Source organism: Salvelinus namaycush, chromosome 29 (assembly GCF_016432855.1).
Source record: "Salvelinus namaycush isolate Seneca chromosome 29, SaNama_1.0, whole genome shotgun sequence".
NCBI lineage: Eukaryota > Metazoa > Chordata > Actinopteri > Salmoniformes > Salmonidae > Salvelinus > Salvelinus namaycush.
Genome location: NC_052335.1, coordinates 984446 through 1003046, shown reverse-complemented (window position 1 = coordinate 1003046; position 18601 = coordinate 984446). Strand labels below are relative to the sequence as shown.

At 44.9% G+C, this 18601-nt stretch overlaps 1 protein-coding gene across 1 annotated transcript in view; it reads left to right on the top strand.

The window, feature by feature from the left end:
• The window catches only part of wasf1 (WASP family member 1), a 61740-nt gene extending 49007 nt beyond the window's left edge, over positions 1–12733 (top strand). Inside the window, exons 5-8 of the mRNA XM_038968729.1 lie at positions 9824–9990; positions 10187–10363; positions 11706–12256; positions 12573–12733. Coding sequence (XP_038824657.1) covers positions 9824–9990; positions 10187–10363; positions 11706–12256; positions 12573–12733 — 1056 coding nt within the window. The remainder of the gene's footprint in view (positions 1–9823; positions 9991–10186; positions 10364–11705; positions 12257–12572) is intronic.
• The last annotated feature ends 5868 nt before the right edge of the window (positions 12734–18601 follow it).

Genomic DNA, 18601 nt, shown 5'->3' with positions numbered 1-18601 from the left:
TGATATAGAGAACAGAGAGAGAGTGTACAAGCATCTCTAGAACATCTTTGAGGAGATCAGGGAACTTTTTCCTTTGAGTCAAACACTGTTAGAAAAAAGTACCAACATCCATGGGCCCCCCACAGTGTCCATTACCGCCCTCAAACACAATGTTACTGGTCAGGTTCCCCACCCCATGCTCCAACACCCTTGCCCCTCCCGGGGGTTGCCATAGCAACCCTACATTGTTCTGCCGTGCTGAGCTGGCCAGAGATTGAAAGAGCAGCAGTTGCAGTAAGATGGAAGGACAGACTGTCAATAAGCGGCCATGACCACAGCTAATGCACACATCACTGCCTGTTACACTGTCTGGCAAACACATACAGATAGGCTACATATGGATGTAATCTTGGACAAGGGGCTATGCTATAGCTATGTGTGTTGTTTCGGGAGCTAGTAGGACAGTTATGTTTGACATAGGGAAGTATATGTATCTGCTGTATATATTCTTATGAATATATCTAGACTCCTGAAACCTCTCATGGCTTAGATAGTATCCCTCTCTTCCCTACCTCCCTCTCTCTTTCCCTTCGTCCTCTCCTCGGTCTCTGTTGTCGTTCTCTGACTCTGTGCAGATGGAATTGCCTTTTCATGTGTGGCCGGAGAGCCTTATCAGAGTCCCCTCTGAACCCCCTCCCCTCCTTGCCTCCCCAGAGGTAAGACTGCCTCAGACCCCGTTCCTGGGACCCTCGGGTTAGCCTGCTGCCCCCCTATCTAACCCTCCCCTCATTTTGGGTTTGCCCTGCCTCAAAGCAGTGCACTGGACTCCCACTAAATCTGCTTCAAACCCCTGCTACTTACCTGGAAACCCTTGCTAATCACCTCTCTAACTACAAGGTGCATCTGAGATGACCACTGACTGGTCACTAGTTGGATTCTGCTTAACCTTTTGGGTTAACCTGCCACCCTCTTCCCGCACCTGCTCCCGTGACCACTCTTTGGGTTTTGGGTTTCCACTAACTGCCAGGATGGTTGTGATCTGATGTCTGAGCTTGGACTTAATCACATATTTCTCACTGTACTTCACTCCCTGTACTTTACAAGTAGGTATTTTCTACAATTACAGTCTCCATGCTAATGACCTAATGATTGTTAGGTCACTGTACCAGGCTGTAAAGGGGACCATAGCTCCCCTCCCTCCCACCCCCAGGACCTCCACAGGGGAGTAGAGAGAGAGCTGGGGGTGGCATTATGCTGAGCCCGTCACATTACTCACACACACTGTGTACACACACACACAGCCTGTGTGTACACAGCAAGACACTCCTGTGTGCCACTGCCACATTCAAATGAAGGAGGACTGCATGGGTTAGTCATACAGGGCACTGACATCAGCCACATTTATAACAGTAATGACTAGTGATGCACAAATATGACATTTTTGGCCGATACCCGATATTGTTCTTGCCAAAAAAAACGATACCGATATACATTTTTTTAGCGGCCTTTTAATCATTCTAGTGCAGTTAAATAGTTACACACACACACTGACCAACAAGTTATTTTGTCGGCGTTTACGTATGTCCCCATTACCAGTAAAACATCACCAAAACCTATACTTTCACTCACTATTTCTTCCACTTAGCAAAACGACATAATCTGGTTCAGTAGCTAACTACACTGCTCAAAAAAATAAAGGGAACACTTAAACAACACAATGTAACTCCAAGTCAATCACACTTCTGTGAAATCAAACTGTCCACTTAGGAAGCAACACTGATTGACAATAAATGTCACATGCTGTTGTGCAAATGGAATAGACAAAAGGTGGAAATTATAGGCAATTAGCAAGACACCCCCAAAAAAGGAGTGATTCTGCAGGTGGTGACCACAGACCACTTCTCAGTTCCTATGCTTCCTGGCTGATGTTTTGGTCACTTTTGAATGCTGGCGGTGCTCTCACTCTAGTGGTAGCATGAGACGGAGTCTACAACCCACACAAGTGGCTCAGGTAGTGCAGTTCATCCAGGATGGCACATCAATGCGAGCTGTGGCAAAAAGGTTTGCTGTGTCTGTCAGCGTAGCATGCACATTTGTGGCCTGCTGGAGGTCATTTTGCAGGGCGCTGGCAGTGCACCTCCTTGCACAAAGGCGGAGGTAGCGGTCCTGCTGCTGGGTTTGTTGCCCTCCTACGGCCTCCTCCACGTCTCCTGATGTACTGGCCTGTCTCCTGGTAGCGCCTCCATGCTCTGGACACTACGCTGACAGACACAGCAAACCTTTTTGCCACAGCTCGCATTGATGTGCCATCCTGGATGAACTGCACTACCTGAGCCACTTGTGTGGGTTGTAGACTCCGTCTCATGCTACCACTAGAGTGAGAGCACCGCCAGCATTCAAAAGTGACCAAAACATCAGCCAGGAAGCATAGGAACTGAGAAGTGGTCTGTGGTCACCACCTGCAGAATCACTCCTTTTTTGGGGGTGTCTTGCTAATTGCCTATAATTTCCACCTTTTGTCTATTCCATTTGCACAACAGCATGTGAAATTTATTGTCAATCAGTGTTGCTTCCTAAGTGGACAGTTTGATTTCACAGAAGTGTGATTGACTTGGAGTTACATTGTGTTGTTTAAGTGTTCCCTTTATTTTTTTGAGCAGTGTATATAGCTAGGTGTAATCATCTAAAATAACCCTAATTTATAAGACATTTCCTATTTGATTAATGGTGGTCGGACCTATTTTTACTTTGAAGGGAAACCGCAAATTCCACTATTGTGCCTAATCCTTATTGTGGCTAGCTTCACAACACATAACCCGGTCCGGTCGAGCCTCACTAGCCGGATGAAGGTAGCTGGCTGCTTATAACATTAGCTTATGGCAACAGGGTTAAGTAGCTGGCTAGCTATTTATTTTCATGAACTGAAGTTCAATTTCAATAGGCGAACAACAAGTGGCAACCTAGCTAATACTTACTCACAAGGATTCCTAAATCATTGCTAAGAATAATGAAAATGACTGCAGTTTCTACTGGTCGTGGTTTTCAGGCTGGTTGTATTGGTGCTAGCTAGGTACCAAGCTAAACCTAGCTTTGCCAGAAGTTGCGGTCTAACCCTAACCCTTTATTACCAACGTGGTATTGTGTAAACACATCGTTCGTGGCCAATGTTTGCTCGTTTATTTTGACAGTGCTACTGATTCTTTTTTGACACGCAAAGACCCAAACGGCGTTCCATAGTATGTATGTCGTGAAGCTAATAGCAGTGACGCTATTACTGTATAACTCCAGTAGGGCAACATCTGAAAAATAGCGCACTTGGTAATGTGTACCGGTGCTCGACCAGTCAGCGAAAGCCAACATCACCCACGACAGAGAACAGTTGATTGTCAAGGGCAATGAATTCCATTATCTTGGCTTTAATGGATTTCGCCTTTGAGTTGTCTTGCTGAAATTTTCATACTCTTTCAAATGACTGCTCGACTCGTCGACTGCTCGATCCACACAGCAGACATTGCGGGCTAGGTTAGGAATGCTGTGTTGCACGTGTAGCGCAACATTTTACGTGGCGTCATTACGTCATGTACCTACATTATATAGGTATGCACGGTAGCTTTGACATCGGTTTTTAACATCGGCATTAAATTAGACATCAGGCCGATACCGATGTTGCCATTTTGAGCTAATATTGACCGATTCCGATATGTTCACCGATATATCGTGCATCCCTAGTAATGACACATGTAGTACACACACCCAGTGACCCACATACTCATCACTCATAACCAATAACTGCAAAAGGAAAGGCTTGGGAGAACAATAAACAGGGGGTTTTCACGTCATCTTCTCTGGTGTGTGTGAGAGTGTGCAAATCCATCAGCGTAATGGCCTCTGATTAATCCTGGCTAATCAATGTGCATTACTTTTAAGATTCATTATGTTTCCTTCTCTCTGCTGTGTGACTACTGACTATCCTGGGCACGACAGGGTGGGGGCGGGGTCAACTGCAATTAGCCAAACACACCGAGGCTGACACCGGCCCAATCCATGTCACGTCAAATCACAACCCACCGTTATGTCACACGCCCACCTGATCATCTGTCATACAAATGAGCATGTGTCACAGAAACAAACTACACTGAACAAAAATATAAATGCAACATGTAAAGTGTTGGTCCCATGTTTCATAAGCTGAAATAAAAATCCCAGAAATGTTCCATACTCGCAAAAAGCTTATTTCTCTCAAATGTTGTGCACAAAAAAAATGTCATCCCTGTTAGTGTGCATTTCTCCTTTTCCAAGATAATCCATCCACCTGACAGGTGTGGCATATCAAGAAGCTGAATAAACAGCATGATCATTGCACTAGGGGAAATTGTGCTGGGGACAATAAAAGGCCACTTTAAAATGTGCAGTTTTGTCACACAACACAATGCCACAGATGTCTCATGTTTTGAGGGAGCGTGCAATTGGTATGCTGACTGCTGAATGTCCACCATTAGCTGTTAGCTGTTGCCAGATAATTTAATGTTCATTTCTCTACCATAAGCTTCCCTCCAACGTCGTTTGAGAGAATTTGGCAGTATTTGTGCTGAGGAGTATTTCTGTCTGTAATAGATACTTTTTGTGGGGGAAATAAATATTCTGATTGGCAGGGCCTGGCTTCTATGCCCTCCAAGGCCCACACATGGCTACACCCCTGCCCAGTCATGTGAAATCCATAGATTACGGCCTAATAAATGTATTTCAATTGACTGATTTCCTTATATGAACTGTATCTCTGTAAAATCTTTGAAATTGTTGCGTTTATATTTTTGTTCAGTATAACAAAATCAGTTATCTAACTGCATGAGTTAGATTAGAGCTAAACTGTAGTTACTAACAGGAATGTTGATTGATCATCAATCGATCAAGCTATTTTTCGTGTGTTATTAATGCCACAGTACAAATGGTCACATACAATCCAGTCCAGCGATGTGACCTCCACCTGCTAAGTCTCAAGACTCCAGATATTTCACTGCACATTTGTCTCAACAAATGTCTCACAACAACTGTTATTTCAAACATGTGTTATATCCTAGTGCGTCGTAAGTGTCTCATTACGCTTGTGTGTAGGATGTTTAAGCAAGGTTACATACAAATTATAAAAACAAATGTGCCTAATTAGCATAATGATTTGAGGCAGATACTTTGCTTAACTGAAGTGCCTGACCACATTGTTGAGATTTCTGCTGCATAGCAACAGAGCAGAAACACCAACTGTCTCTGTGTAGGATGTTGTTGATGGTAAGCTAGCCCAGTGTTTATATGAATGATGACTCTCTCTTGTTCTTTTGCTGCTTGCCTTCTGCTTCCTTCTGGTGCTAACCATGTTGTGCTAATGCTAAACACCGTTGTCATGTTTTGTTAGTGTGTGTTGTGTCATGCTGCACTGTTGTGCATGGGGTGCTTGCTTTGTGCTTTTTGTGTGTTCAAATACACAATTTTATTTTATGTTGAATTGTACTGTCTCTTCATTGTCTTTGTATGGCTGAACAGCTCTGTTATCTTTGAGTTTGTTTGGCACTGCGTGCGTGTGTGTGAGTGAGTGCTCTCTAGTCCACTCTGTCATTTGGTTTGTTAGTGGCACATGCACTATGTTAAATTGTATGTTTTGGACTGCCATTGAGTCCAGCTTTGTCATGTCATTTTGTGTTTAACAGAGTTTTGCTTCCTCATCTGTTTCAATGCTCTGTTGCTGCTTTCCTATTTTTGCTACTCTCAGCAGCCAGCGGTACTACGTTCTATTGTGCTGTGTGGTGTTAATTCATGCGCCCTGGTGCTTTTCTTGTCGTTTTGTTCTTGTAGTTGCAGGACCCCCGCATGTATGATCAGGTCTATAGGTACTTAGACCTCCCAGGGCAGGTATGTGATCTCATTACAAACCGTGTGTCTTCTAGTATCAGTGTGTGAAGTGTTGGCAGCTCATAATCCCTAGGACAACAATTAGAAGTGTTATAATGCATTATAAAGACCTAACATCACGTTCGCAGTGATATGGGAACTAGGGAATTTGTAGTGTATTTGGGCAAAAAAGCATAAATGACTAAAGTACAGTCAAATTTTATGGACTTATTTGGATCTTATCTTTTTTAACTTTGGTGTATAATAGACACCATGTTTTGTGTGGTACTGTAAATGTAACAAGCCCTGTAATGTATATGTCAGCATTGTCTTGTTCTATTCAGTCAGTCAGTCCTACAGCTTTCCTTTCTCACCTACTCTAAGTTCTGCCTTCAACTTATTCTGTCGTGTGTGCCACCTTCTGTGTGTCCTGTTTATATTGTTAGGTTCTTATTTTTCAGAGTAAATAACTCACGGACACTAGAGAAGCTTTAACCAAGCTTCTTTAATTCTTCCCAAAGGTTCTGTACAGCTGTAATTCAGACAGCAAACATTTCTCACCATCACAGTTATACATCCCACTTAAGACACTCATTCTCTCCAATCCTTACATCTTATGGTTCTACAGGAAGAGGGTAACCAGATACTAAACCCTGATTACTCCCTTAAGGGGATCTGACCTCACCTCCTGACCTCAACCCTTCCTTCACCTAATCCATAGATGTCCATCTGTCTCCCCTATCTCAACACGTTGCTCTCCTCCCTTCCACCCAACACGTTCCAAAGCTATCTGTCTTCCTACAGAGAACCATTAACTTCTGACATTAAAACCCAGTCTCTTTCACTCCTTCTATTCAAGGCTTCTTCTCTATCATTTATTTAATATCTCAATGTTCAAAGTTTAGCCGATTCCAAAAATATACAGTGCATTCAGAAAGTATTCAGACCCCTTGACTTTTTCCACATATTGTTACGTTACAACCTTATTCTAAAATTGATGTTTAGATTTTTTTCTCATCAATCTACACACAAAACCCCATAATGACAAAGCAAAAACAGGTTGTAATACATTTTTGCAAATGTATAAAAAAAAAACTGAATTATCATATTTACATAAGTATTCAGACCTTTTACTCAGTACTTTGTTGAAGAACCTTTGGCAGCGATTACAGCCTCGAGTCTTCTTGGGTATGACGCTACAAGCGTGGCACACCTGCATTTGGGGAGTTTATCCCTTCTCTAAGTTCTCAGGTCTCTCCAGAGATGTTCGATGGGGTTCAAGTCCGGGCTCTGGCTGGGCCACTCAAGGACATTCAGAGACTTTTCCCTAAGCCACTCCTGCGTTGTCTTGACTGTGTGCTTAGGGTGGTTGTCCTGTTGAAAGGTGAACCTTCTCCCGAGTTTGAGGTCCTGAGCGCTCTGGAGCAGGTTTTCATCAAGGATCTCTATGTACTTTGCTCTGTTCATCTTTCCCTCGTTCCTGACTAGTCCCCCAATCCCTGCTGCTGAACAAAATCCCCACAGCATGATGCTGCCACCACCATGCGTCACTATAGGGATGGTGCCAGGTTTCCTCCAGACTTGACGCTTGGCATTCAGGCCAAATAGTTCAATCTAGATTTCATCAGACCAGAGAATCTTGTTTCTCATGGGGGCTGTCATGTGCCTTTTACTGAGGAGTGGCTTCTGTCTGGCCACTCTACCATAAAGGCCTACAGCTGGCTGGAGTGTTTAGGGACATTTTCAATCTCTCCCTATCCCAGTCTGCAGTCCCCACTTGCTGTCCACCATTGTTCCTGTACCCAAGAAAGCAAAGGTAACTGAACAAAATGACTATCACCCCGTAGCACTCACTTCCGTCATCACGAAGTGCCTTGAGAGGCTAGTTAAGGATCATATCACCTCTACCTTACCTGACACCCTAGACCCACTTCTATGTGCATACCACCCCAATAGATCCACAGACGATGCAATCGCCATCGCACTGCACACTGCCCTATCCCATCTGGACAAGAGGAATACATATGTAAGAATGGATTCATTGTTAAGGTGTAGGCTATATTACATGGATTTATTTGACTTTTTAAGATGTAGATGTTCCAAAGGTCTGCATCAGCGGCTTGTAGGCAACATGCGGAAGCCAGGAGATGCTAAATGTGTTTATGTTAATTAACGGTCAATTACCATGAGACTGTCAGTTATTTGCTTGACAATCACCGGTTGATGGAATTTCATGACCGCCACAGCCCTAGTGGTGCGGTCAGCCCAACGCATTGCCTGCCCTCCAGGACACCTACAGCACCCGATGTCACGGCCTGTTCACCCCGCTACCATCCAGAAGGCGAGGTCAGTACAGGTGTATCAAAGATGGGACAGAGAGAATGAAAAACAGCTTCTATCTCAAGGCCATCAGACTTAAATAGCCATCACTAGCCGGCTACCACCCAGTTACTCTACCCTGCACCTTAGAGGCTGCTGCCCTATAGACATAGACATGGAATCACAGTCACTTTAATAATGGAAAACTAGTCACTTTAATAATGTTTACATACTGCTTGACTCATTTCATATGTATATATTGTATTCTGTTCTACTGTATTTTAGTCAATGCCAGTTCAACATTGCTCGTCCTAATATTTATATATTTCTTAATTCCATTCTTTTACTTTTAGTTTTGTGTGTATTGTTGTGAACTGTTAGATACTACTGCACTGTTGAAGCTAGGAACACAAACATTTCACTACACCCGCAATAACATCTGCTAAATATGTGTATATGACCAATAATATGTGATTTGATTGGTGGAGTACTGCAGAGAAGGTTGTCCTTCTGGAAGGTTCTCCCATCTCCACAGAGGAACTCTGGAGATCTGTCAGAGTGACCATTGGGTTCTTGGTCACCTCCCTGACCAAAGCCATTCTCCCCCGATTGCTCAGTTTGGCCAGGCATCCAGCACTCGGAAGAGTCTTGGTGGTTCCAAACTTCTTCCGTTTAAGAATGATGGAGGCCACTGTGTTCTTGGGGACCTTCAATGCTTCAGACATTTTTTGGTACCCTTCCCCAGATCTGTGCCTCGACACAATCCTGTCTTGGAGCTCTACAGACAATTCCTTCGACCTCATGACTTGGTTTTTGCTCTGACATGCACTGTCAACTGTGGGACCGTATATAGACAAGTGTGTGCCTTTCCAAATCATGTCCAATCAATTGAATTTACCACAGGTGGACTCCAATCAAGTTGTAGAAGCATCTCAAGGATGAACAATGGAAACAGGATGCACCTGAGCTCAATTTCAAGTCTCATAGCAAATGGTCTGAGTGCTTACGTAAATAATGCATTTCTGTTTATTTTTTTATTTTTTATTGCAAACATTTCTAAAAACCTGTTTTTGCTTTGTCATTATGGGATTGTGAGCATTTTTTTATGTAATACATTTTAGAGTAAGGCTGTAACGTAACAAAATGTGGAAAAAGGGAAGGGGTCTGAATACTTTCCGAATAGACTGTATGTGTAGAATGAGCATCCTACTCTGTTTCTATGTAAATATTGCTTAGTCTCCAATGAAATTAGTCTCCAATGAAAATGAGAGGATTCGCTATGACAACAGCAGCTGTGCAAAACCAAAATAATATTTGCTTATGAGGCTTTACTTGTGTGTGTGTGCGCGCGCCGCCTAGATGATGGATGTTTAGTTTTTAGTTACGGCCACAGAAATGTATGCACTCTCTCTCTATTCAATCTCTTTTCTCTCTGTTGCCTCATGTCTTTCAACTCACCTCTCTCTCGCTCTCTATGTAAAATTAACTGATAGTTCTTCCCCCCACTTGTGATCAAAGCAGACATGAGGGGTGTAGGAAAGTTCTGTGTTTCTGTCTAATAGTTCTGTGCAGATTAAAACTCTAGTTTCTCTCTCTCTCGTGGCTGTCCTCTATTCCTTCTCCTCCTCCATCGTCTCTCCTCCAGGTAAGGGGAAACGACCGTACTCTGGAGACTGAGAAGGTACCGCGGGTGCCTCATGACCGGAAGAAGGAGTGGCAGAAACTGGCGCTGGGGGCAGAGCTAGCTGAGGACGACTCTGAGGAGGCCTTGAAAGAAAGAGAGGCTAACGGTTCCGCCACCTACCACGACAGGTCTGGGTGAGTGTGCATGTGCGCTTCCTTGTATCTCCGTACATGGAGCATTGTGGAATGCTATTAAACCCCAACGCTATTCTATATGGAGCATTTGTGACCCCCCCCCCCCTTTTTGTGTCTCCCCCAGAGCTCCTTTGCATATGGAGTGGATGTGTCCCACTCTAACTCTTCCCCCTCCCTCTCTCTCTCTCAGAGCTCCTATGTACTTGGAAGGGATGGACGGGCCGTTCTCCCTAGCAGCGCTGCCCTACAGTCAAATGAACGAGCTGCTGAACCGTCCTGGGGACAGAATGTACACGCGACCCCATGACCCCCCACCACTGCCCCCCATGCACCTTCTGGGAGACATCAAACCCCCCTCCATGATCAGGTGGGTGACACACACACAAACACACACAGAGGCAGACACACACACAGGCACACAAAGTCTTCCCACCACCTCTTTGGCTCTCTGGCTTTGACTCTGAGGACGCTATTCAAGTGAATACATTTTTTTTTTTAAATGTTTCCAGTTCAGTTCTATTCTCTGCTTTGTTGCTCTGTTCTCTAGCCAATTGTGTTGTGTTTTGTTCTGGTTAACTCTAATGATGGGACGCGAGCGGGTGCAGATGTGTTTCCCATCCCCAGAATTTTCTTATCTGAGCGTGGGCAGAGGAAATGAGGGAAGTATGAACACATGGCTGGATGGGATGGGAGGGGAGGGAGCGGGGATAGTGGATCGAAGGTGAGTACAGATGGAGCTGTGGAAGGGATTGATAAGGTGTTAAGGCTAGCGAGGGCCTAGGCAGACGTCTTCCCTGTAGAGCTAACACAGTCCTCACTCTTCCAATCTCTGGAGGAATCAGAGAAGAGAGAGGGAATAAGGACACTGGAGCAGTTTCTCTCTCTCTTGCTCTTTCTATCTACCCCCTCTCTCCTTATTGCTCTCTCTGCTCTCTCCCCCATCTCTCATTTTGCTCTTTCCTCTCCCCTCCCCATCTCTCATTTTGTTCTCTCTCCAGATTATTGTTGTGTTTCTATCTTTCTTTTGCCTTTTCTCTCGTTCTGTATAGACCATGCATGTCAGACTAATTTATCTTGATAGGTTTGACACACACAGTGTTTGAATGACTAGACATCACTTATGTAAAGCTTAGCATGACAAGTAAGTGTAAGTCAGGGACAGGAAGAGATCGGGATAGATGCGGAGAGAGAGAGAGAACATGTCAGGAGAAATTACCTCAAAGAGAGTGAGAGAAAGAGACAGAGCGAGCGAGAGAACCTGTAGTACACTCACCCTTTGTGTTGACCTTTGTTTTCAGTATTGACTCTAGATCAGTGTTTCCCAACCCTGGTCCTCGAGTACCCCCAACAGTACACATTTTTATGGTATCCCTGGACAAGCACACCTGATTCAACTTGTCAGCTAATCCTCAAGCCCTCAATGAGTTAAATGAGATGTGTTTGTCAAGGGCTACAACGAAACGGTGTACTGTTGGGGGTACTCAAGGACCAGGTTTGGGAAACACGGCTCTAGATGGCACCGGACATAACACAGCACAGCTTTCTCCTTCTTGCTTTACTTTCCATCTCCCTGTTATCTCCACTAGATTTTCTTCAATTTCTTGCTCTCTCTTGTCCCCCCCCCCCAACCTGATTATAAGTTAGCTTCCGGTTAACAGTACCTCTTTCTCTTTGTTTCTCTCTCTCTCTCTGTCTCTCTCTCTCCTCAGCTCCAGTTCAGGTTTTTCAGACAGCAGACCCCAGTCTCCAGCACAGATGCATGGCTTCAATTCCAACACCCCTCCCCCCCCGCCTCCCCCCTTGCCTCCTCCACCTCCCCCCTTGCCTTCCATGTCCAGCTCTGGCCCACGGGGCACCCCTCCTCCCCCTATCCCTCCTCTACCAGTCCAGCAGCAGCCCCCCGCCATCCCCCCTCCCCCCGCCCCCCTCCAGATCGCCCCTGGCGTCCTCCACCCTGCCCCTCCTCCCGTGGCTCCTCCCCTCCACCTCTCCTCCCCGGCCCGCCGCCAAAAGATCCTGGACAAGGGCCCGCCCCCTGGCCAATCAGATGGCACTGTACTGCCCCCGCCCCCTCCTCCTCCTCTGCCTCTCCCAGGAGCACGGAGCTCCTCCCCCTGCCCGCCGGGCCCGCCCCCCGTGCCTTCCTTCCTGTCAGGTGCCGTGGGGTCCCCAGCCTCTCACTCCAGTGGGAAGAAACATTCTGCCAGCCTGCCGCCCATCAGCGATGCACGCAGCATCTTATTGGAGGCCATCCGCAAAGGTGGGTGGTGCCTCAGTGTATCAGCCAGTAGATCTGGGTATTGTGGTAATATGGTAGCGTCCGAAGCTCAATGTGCTTGGTCATTGGACAGTTTTAAAACAGAAAAAAGCTGTTCCATTCTGTCTTATAGGTTGCCATAATCTAAAGTAGTGTTCCTTTTAAAGGTAACTAGCTAGCACTTTGTCTTGTCCTTGATGCTGAGGACAGAGAAAGAGAGTTGGACTTATGTGACCGACTTATGTGACCTCTCTCTCTCTGCCCCCACCCTACCACTCCCTCCTTCCCCCACCCTTACCTCTTTGCCTCCCTCCCCCAGGTATCCAGCTCAGGAAGGTGGAAGAGCAGAGGGAGCAGGAGGCGGCCAAACACGAGCGTGTGGGGAACGACGTGGCCACCATCCTGTCCCGACGCATCGCCGTCGAGTACTCCGACTCGGAGGATGAGTCCGAGTTCGACGAGGGAGACTGGATGGAGTGAACGAGATGGAGGGAGAGGAGAAGAGAAGGGGACAGAGGGCAAAACTGTCACCCAACTGTACCCCCTTTCGAGATGTCAGAAGTTTATCCTTACAACTGCTCTCCTCTGTCAGTCCTATTTTACTTCCCTCTCATGCACTACTCTACACCCCTCTCCCTCTCCCTCTCCCTCTCCCTCTCCCTCTCCCTCTCCCTCTCCCTCTCCCTCTCCCTCTCTCTCTCTCTGTCAATTACTGTTCTTCTATGTCTGTTTGGATGAAAAGCTCCATGTCAGTTGTTTGTTCCATGTGTTCTGGTCGGGTTATGTTTTTGTACTAATTTTTCTACACTACTGCACATCGTTCAGTTGCTGTCATGTTATTTTCCTTCTTTATCCTCCAATAGTATGAAATCCTCCTCGTGTACAGTTGTTTCAAAAATAACCTTTTAAAGAAAAACTGTTGGTGAAGAACGACACATTTTTTTTAATATCCTGTTTGTTTCTCGCTGTTCAGTATTAACGTGACAAAGTGGCATGACACTTTTGTCTTTAGTACTGTCCTGCCTCCTAGTGGGCCAAAGTGGAGGTGAGTGGATTCTGTATTTTATTATCTCTTCTTGGAGTTTCTTTTCTAACAGAAAAACACATGCAGTTTTTAAATGGGCCAGTTGTTGCCAATATGAACTACTTGAATGATGGTAGCCATCCTGAATATCAGTCGGCTGTGGTTATTTGCTGAGGTGATTTATTGGAGTTGTTCCGTGTTTTTATATCATCCGGATTTGACTTATTACCTTGGAACAAGGAAAATATTGTGGTGATGATATGTTATGTGATGACTGTTGTATGATTCTGATGATGAAGATGAAGAAGAAGTATGGTGAGATATTAGAATAATCAGAACCACTTAACAGTAGTGTCCCACTGGGCACACACAGGTCTAATCAACGTTGTTTCCACTTCATTTCAATGAAATTATGTTGAACCAACGTGGAATAGACGTTGAATTGACGTCTTTGCTCAGTGGGGTCTGACCAATAGGAACCACTTATAGAAGGCAGATTATTTCTCTGTGTGTTAGCTAACGAGAAGCCTTACCTCGTTTGAGTCTAGAAAACTAAATAAGGGCTCTATTCAATCTGTATCGCTGAAGCGTTACAGATTGTGCAATTCAAATTTTAAGATCATTTCCGATTGAGCCGACAGGTGGTGCGTTTACCGTGAATGCAGTCTCCGCTAACTTGGGAACATAGCCTTTACATTTCAATCACGCTGTAATGCTGATCTTCAGCGATACACATTGAATCGAGCCCTAACAGTTACTATGAAGAATTTAAATGAATTAACGCCATTAGTCTACCTGTGTTTCTGCTGCCAAGGGGGCAGGGCCATGATGAGAAAGAGGGATTCATCTGCCTTCACGGCTCCCTTTGAAGATGTCTGCCGTCCTTTTCTTTATTTTATCTTTCTTTCGTTCTTTCTTGCCTTATTGTTTGTACAGACATATTGTTGAGTTGATGAATGTATTGTGCTGTTACTACTTTTTGCCTGTTCTGGTATGAATTAACTGGTTCTATGTTTGGGGAGTGGGAGAGAGGAAAATGAACCCTGGGTTAAAAAAATATACTGTATAACATGTCACTTATGTAACTGTTGACTGTAACAGTTTGCTTGAGTTAATAAAAGCTAATGTTATGTTTCAGGAGTTGTTGTTGTGTGTTTTATTATTGTGACTTTTAACTATTAAGCTTTTATTAAACCTCATCCACTTTAATGGGATTTCTTCAACATTCTAAAGCTCCCATTATTAAAAACTCCAATTCTTAGCTGTGACTTCCAAAGGTTTTTTCCACTGTAAACACATCAGCTACATTTACCACTTTCCCAACAAGTTATACAACAACTTAGTGTATGAAATCTTAGTCTACTTCTCTGATATTGAAATCTGAAGAAAAAAATATTCAACCAATCGAACAATACAGCTGTTTTACTAACCGCATCAACTACATTTTTGACTTTTTTAAACAAATACAGTTTTGACCACTTTCCCAAAAAGTTAGACAAAAATGTTGAGCATATGAAATCTTCGTATACTTATCTGCTATTCAAATCGGGAAACAAAAAAAAATTCGACCAATCAAGGTGTTTTCGCAAACGCATTATTTTTTACAAATAACAGACATTTTGACCACTTTCCCAACAAACTTATGAAAGAGTATGGTCTAATTATCTGCTATCATATAAACTCATATAAGACATGGAACATTTTGTAGAATGGCAGGATATTCACTTTAAAATTCCAACATTATCTCTCAATTTAAATCCAATTTTATTGGTCACATACACGTGTTTAGCAAATGTTATTGTGCAGTAATTTCTAACAAGTAATATCTAACAATTTCACAACAATACACTCAATACACACAAATCTAAGCAAAGGAATGGAATTAAGAATATATCAATATTTGGACAAGCAATATCAGCGCGGCATAGACTAAGATACAGTACAATAGAATAGAATACAGTATATACATATGAGATGGGTAATGCAAAATATGTCAACATTATTAAGGTGACAAGTGTTCCATTATTAAATTGGCCAGTGATTTCACGGCTATGTATATAGGGCAGCAGCCTCTAACGTGCTAGTGATTGCTATTTAACAGTCTGATGGCCTTGAGATAAACTCAGCAAAAAAATAAACATCCCTTTTTCACGACACTGTCTTTCAAACATAATTCGTAAAAATCCAAATAACTTCACAGATCTTCATTGTAAATGGTTTAAACACTGTTTCCCATGCTTGTTCAATGAACCATAAACAATGAACATGCACCTGTGGAACGGTCATTAAGACACTAACAGCTTACAGATGGTAGGCAACTAAGGTCACAGTTATGAAAACTTAGGACACTAAAGAGGCCTTTCTACTAATTCTGAAAAACACGAAAAGAAAGATACACAGGGTCCCTGCTCATCTGCCTGAACGTGCCTTAGGCATGCTGCAATGAGGCATGAGGACTGCAGATAAGGGCAATAATTTGCAATGTCCGTACTGTGAGACGCCTAAGACAGCGTTACAGGGAGACAGGATGGACAGCTGATCGTCCTCGCAGTGGCAGACCACGTGTAACAACACCTGCACAGGATCGGTTCATCCGAACATGACACCTGCTGGACAGGTACAGGATGGCAACAACAACTGCCCGAGTTACACCAGGAACGCACAATCCCTCCATCAGTGCTCAGACTGTCCGCAATAGGCTGAGCGAGGCTGGACTGAGGGCTTGTAGGCCTGTTGTAAGGCAGGTCCTCACCAGACATCACCGGCAACAACGTCGCCTATGGGCACAAACCCACCGTCGCTGGACCAGACAGGACTGGCAAAGTCTGACGAGTCGCGGTTTTGTCTCACCAGGGGTGATGGTGGGATTCGCGTTTATCGTTGAAGGAATGAGCGATACACCGAGGCCTGTATTCTGGAGCGGGATCAATTTGGAGGTGGAGGGTCCGTCATGGTCTGGGGCAGTGTGTCACAGCATCATCGGACTGAGCTTGTTGTCATTGCAGGCAATCTCAACGCTGTGCGTTACAGGAAAGACCTCCTCCCTCATGTGATACCCTTCCTGCAGGCTCATCCAGAAATGACCCTCCAGCATGACAATACTACCAGCCATACTGCTCATTCTGTGAGTGATTTCCTGCAAGACAGGAATGTCAGTGTTCTGCCATGGCCAGCGAAGAGCCCGGATCTCAATCCCATTGAGCACTTCTGGGACCTGTTGGATCGGAGGGTGAGGGCAAGGGCCATTTCCCCCAGATATGTCCGGGAACTTGCACGTACCTTGGTGGAAGAGTGGGGTAACATCTCACAGCAAGAACTGGCAAATCTGGTGCAGTCCATGAGGAGGAAATGCATTGCAATACTTAATGCAGCTGGTGGCCACACCAGATACTGACTGTTACTTTTGATTTTGGCCCTTTGTTCAGGGACACATTATTCAATTTCTGTTAGACACATGTCTGTGGAACTTGTTCAGTTTATGTCTCAGTTGTTGAATCTTGTTATGTTAATACAAATATTTATACATGTTTAGTTTGCTGAAAATAAACACAGTTGACTGTGAGAGGACTTTTCCTTTATTTGCTGAGTTTAGAAGCTGTGATTCAATCTCTCGGTCCCAGCTTTGATGCACCTGTACTGACCTCACCTTCTGGATGATAGAGGGGTGAGCAGACAGTGGCTCGGGTGGTTGTTGTCCTTAAAGATCTTTCTGGCCTTCCTGTGACATCGGGTGCTGTAGGTGTCCTGGAGGGCAGGTAGTTTGACCCCGGTGATGCGTTGGGCAGACCGCACCACCCTCTGGAGAGGCCTGTGGTTGCAGTTGCTGTACCAGGTGGTGATACAGCCCGACAGGATGCTCTCATTTGTGCATCTGTAAAGGTTTGTGAGGGTTTTAGGTGCCAAGCCAAATTTCTTCAGCCTCCTGAGGTTGAAGAGGCACTGTTGCGCCTTCTTCACCACACTGTCTGGGTGGGTGAACCATTTCAGTTTGTCAGTGATGTGTACGCCGAGGAACTTGAAGCTTTCCACCCTCTCCACTCCTGTCCCATCGATGTGGATAGGGGGGTGCTCCCTCTGCTGTTTCCTGAAGTCCACAGTCAGCTCCTTTGTTTTGTTGATGTTGAGTGAGATGTTATTTTCCTGCCACCACACACCCAGGGCCCTCACTTCCTCCCTAGGCTGTCTCGTCATTTTTGGTAATTAGGCCTACTACTGTTGTGTCGTTTTCAAACTTGATGATTGAGTTGGAGGCATGGAAGCCATGCCCTTATGAGTGAACAGGGAGTACAGGAGGGAACTGAGCACGGAGTCTTGTGGGGCCCCAGTGTTGAGGATCAGAGAAGTGGAGGTGTTGTTTCCTACCTTCACCACCTGGGGGCATCCCATCAGGAAGTCCAGGACCCAGTTGCACAGGACGAGGTTCAGACCCAGGGCCTCAAGCTCAATGATGACCTTGGAGGGTACTACAGTGTTGAATGCTGAGCTATAGTCAATGAACAGCATTCTTACATAGGTATTCCTGTTGTCCAGATGGGATGGGATAGGACAGTGTGCAGTGCGATGGTGATTGCATCATCTGTTGATCTATTGGGGCAATAATCAAATTGAAGTGGGTCTAGGGTGTCAGGTAAGATAGAGTTGATATGATCCTTGACTAGTCTCTCAAAGCACTTCATGATGACAGAAGTGAGTGCTACGGGTGATAGTCATTTAGTTAAGTTACCTTTGCTTTATTGGGTACAGGAACAATGGTGGCCATCTTGAAGCGTGCAGGGACAGCAGACTGGGATAGGTAGAGATTGAATATGTCTGTAAACGCTCCAGCCAGCTGGTCTGTGCATGCTCTAGGGATGCCGTTTTGGTTGGCAGCCGTGCGAGGGTTAACACACTTAAATGACTTACTCATATCGCCCACGGAGAAGGAGAGCTTACAGTCCTTGTGTTATCCTCAAAGCTGGCGAAGAAGGTGTTTGTCTGCAAGCAAGACGTCGGTGCCACATACGTCTAGTGTCTGAGCTGTTGAATTGCGACTCCACTTTGTCTGAATACTGCTGTTTTGCCTTTTTGATTGCCTTACGGGAATAACTGCACTGTTTGTATTTGGCCATATTCCCAGTGACCTTGCCATGGTTAAATGCGGTGGTTCGCGCTTTCAGTTTTGTGCGAATGCTGCCATCTATCCACAGTTTCTGGTTTGGGTAGGTTTTAACAGTCACAGTGGGTAAAACATCTCCTATACTCTTCCTGATAAACTCAGTCACCGTGTCAGTGTATTTGTCTATGTTATTCTCTGAGGCTGCCCGGAACAATATCCCTTGTAGGCA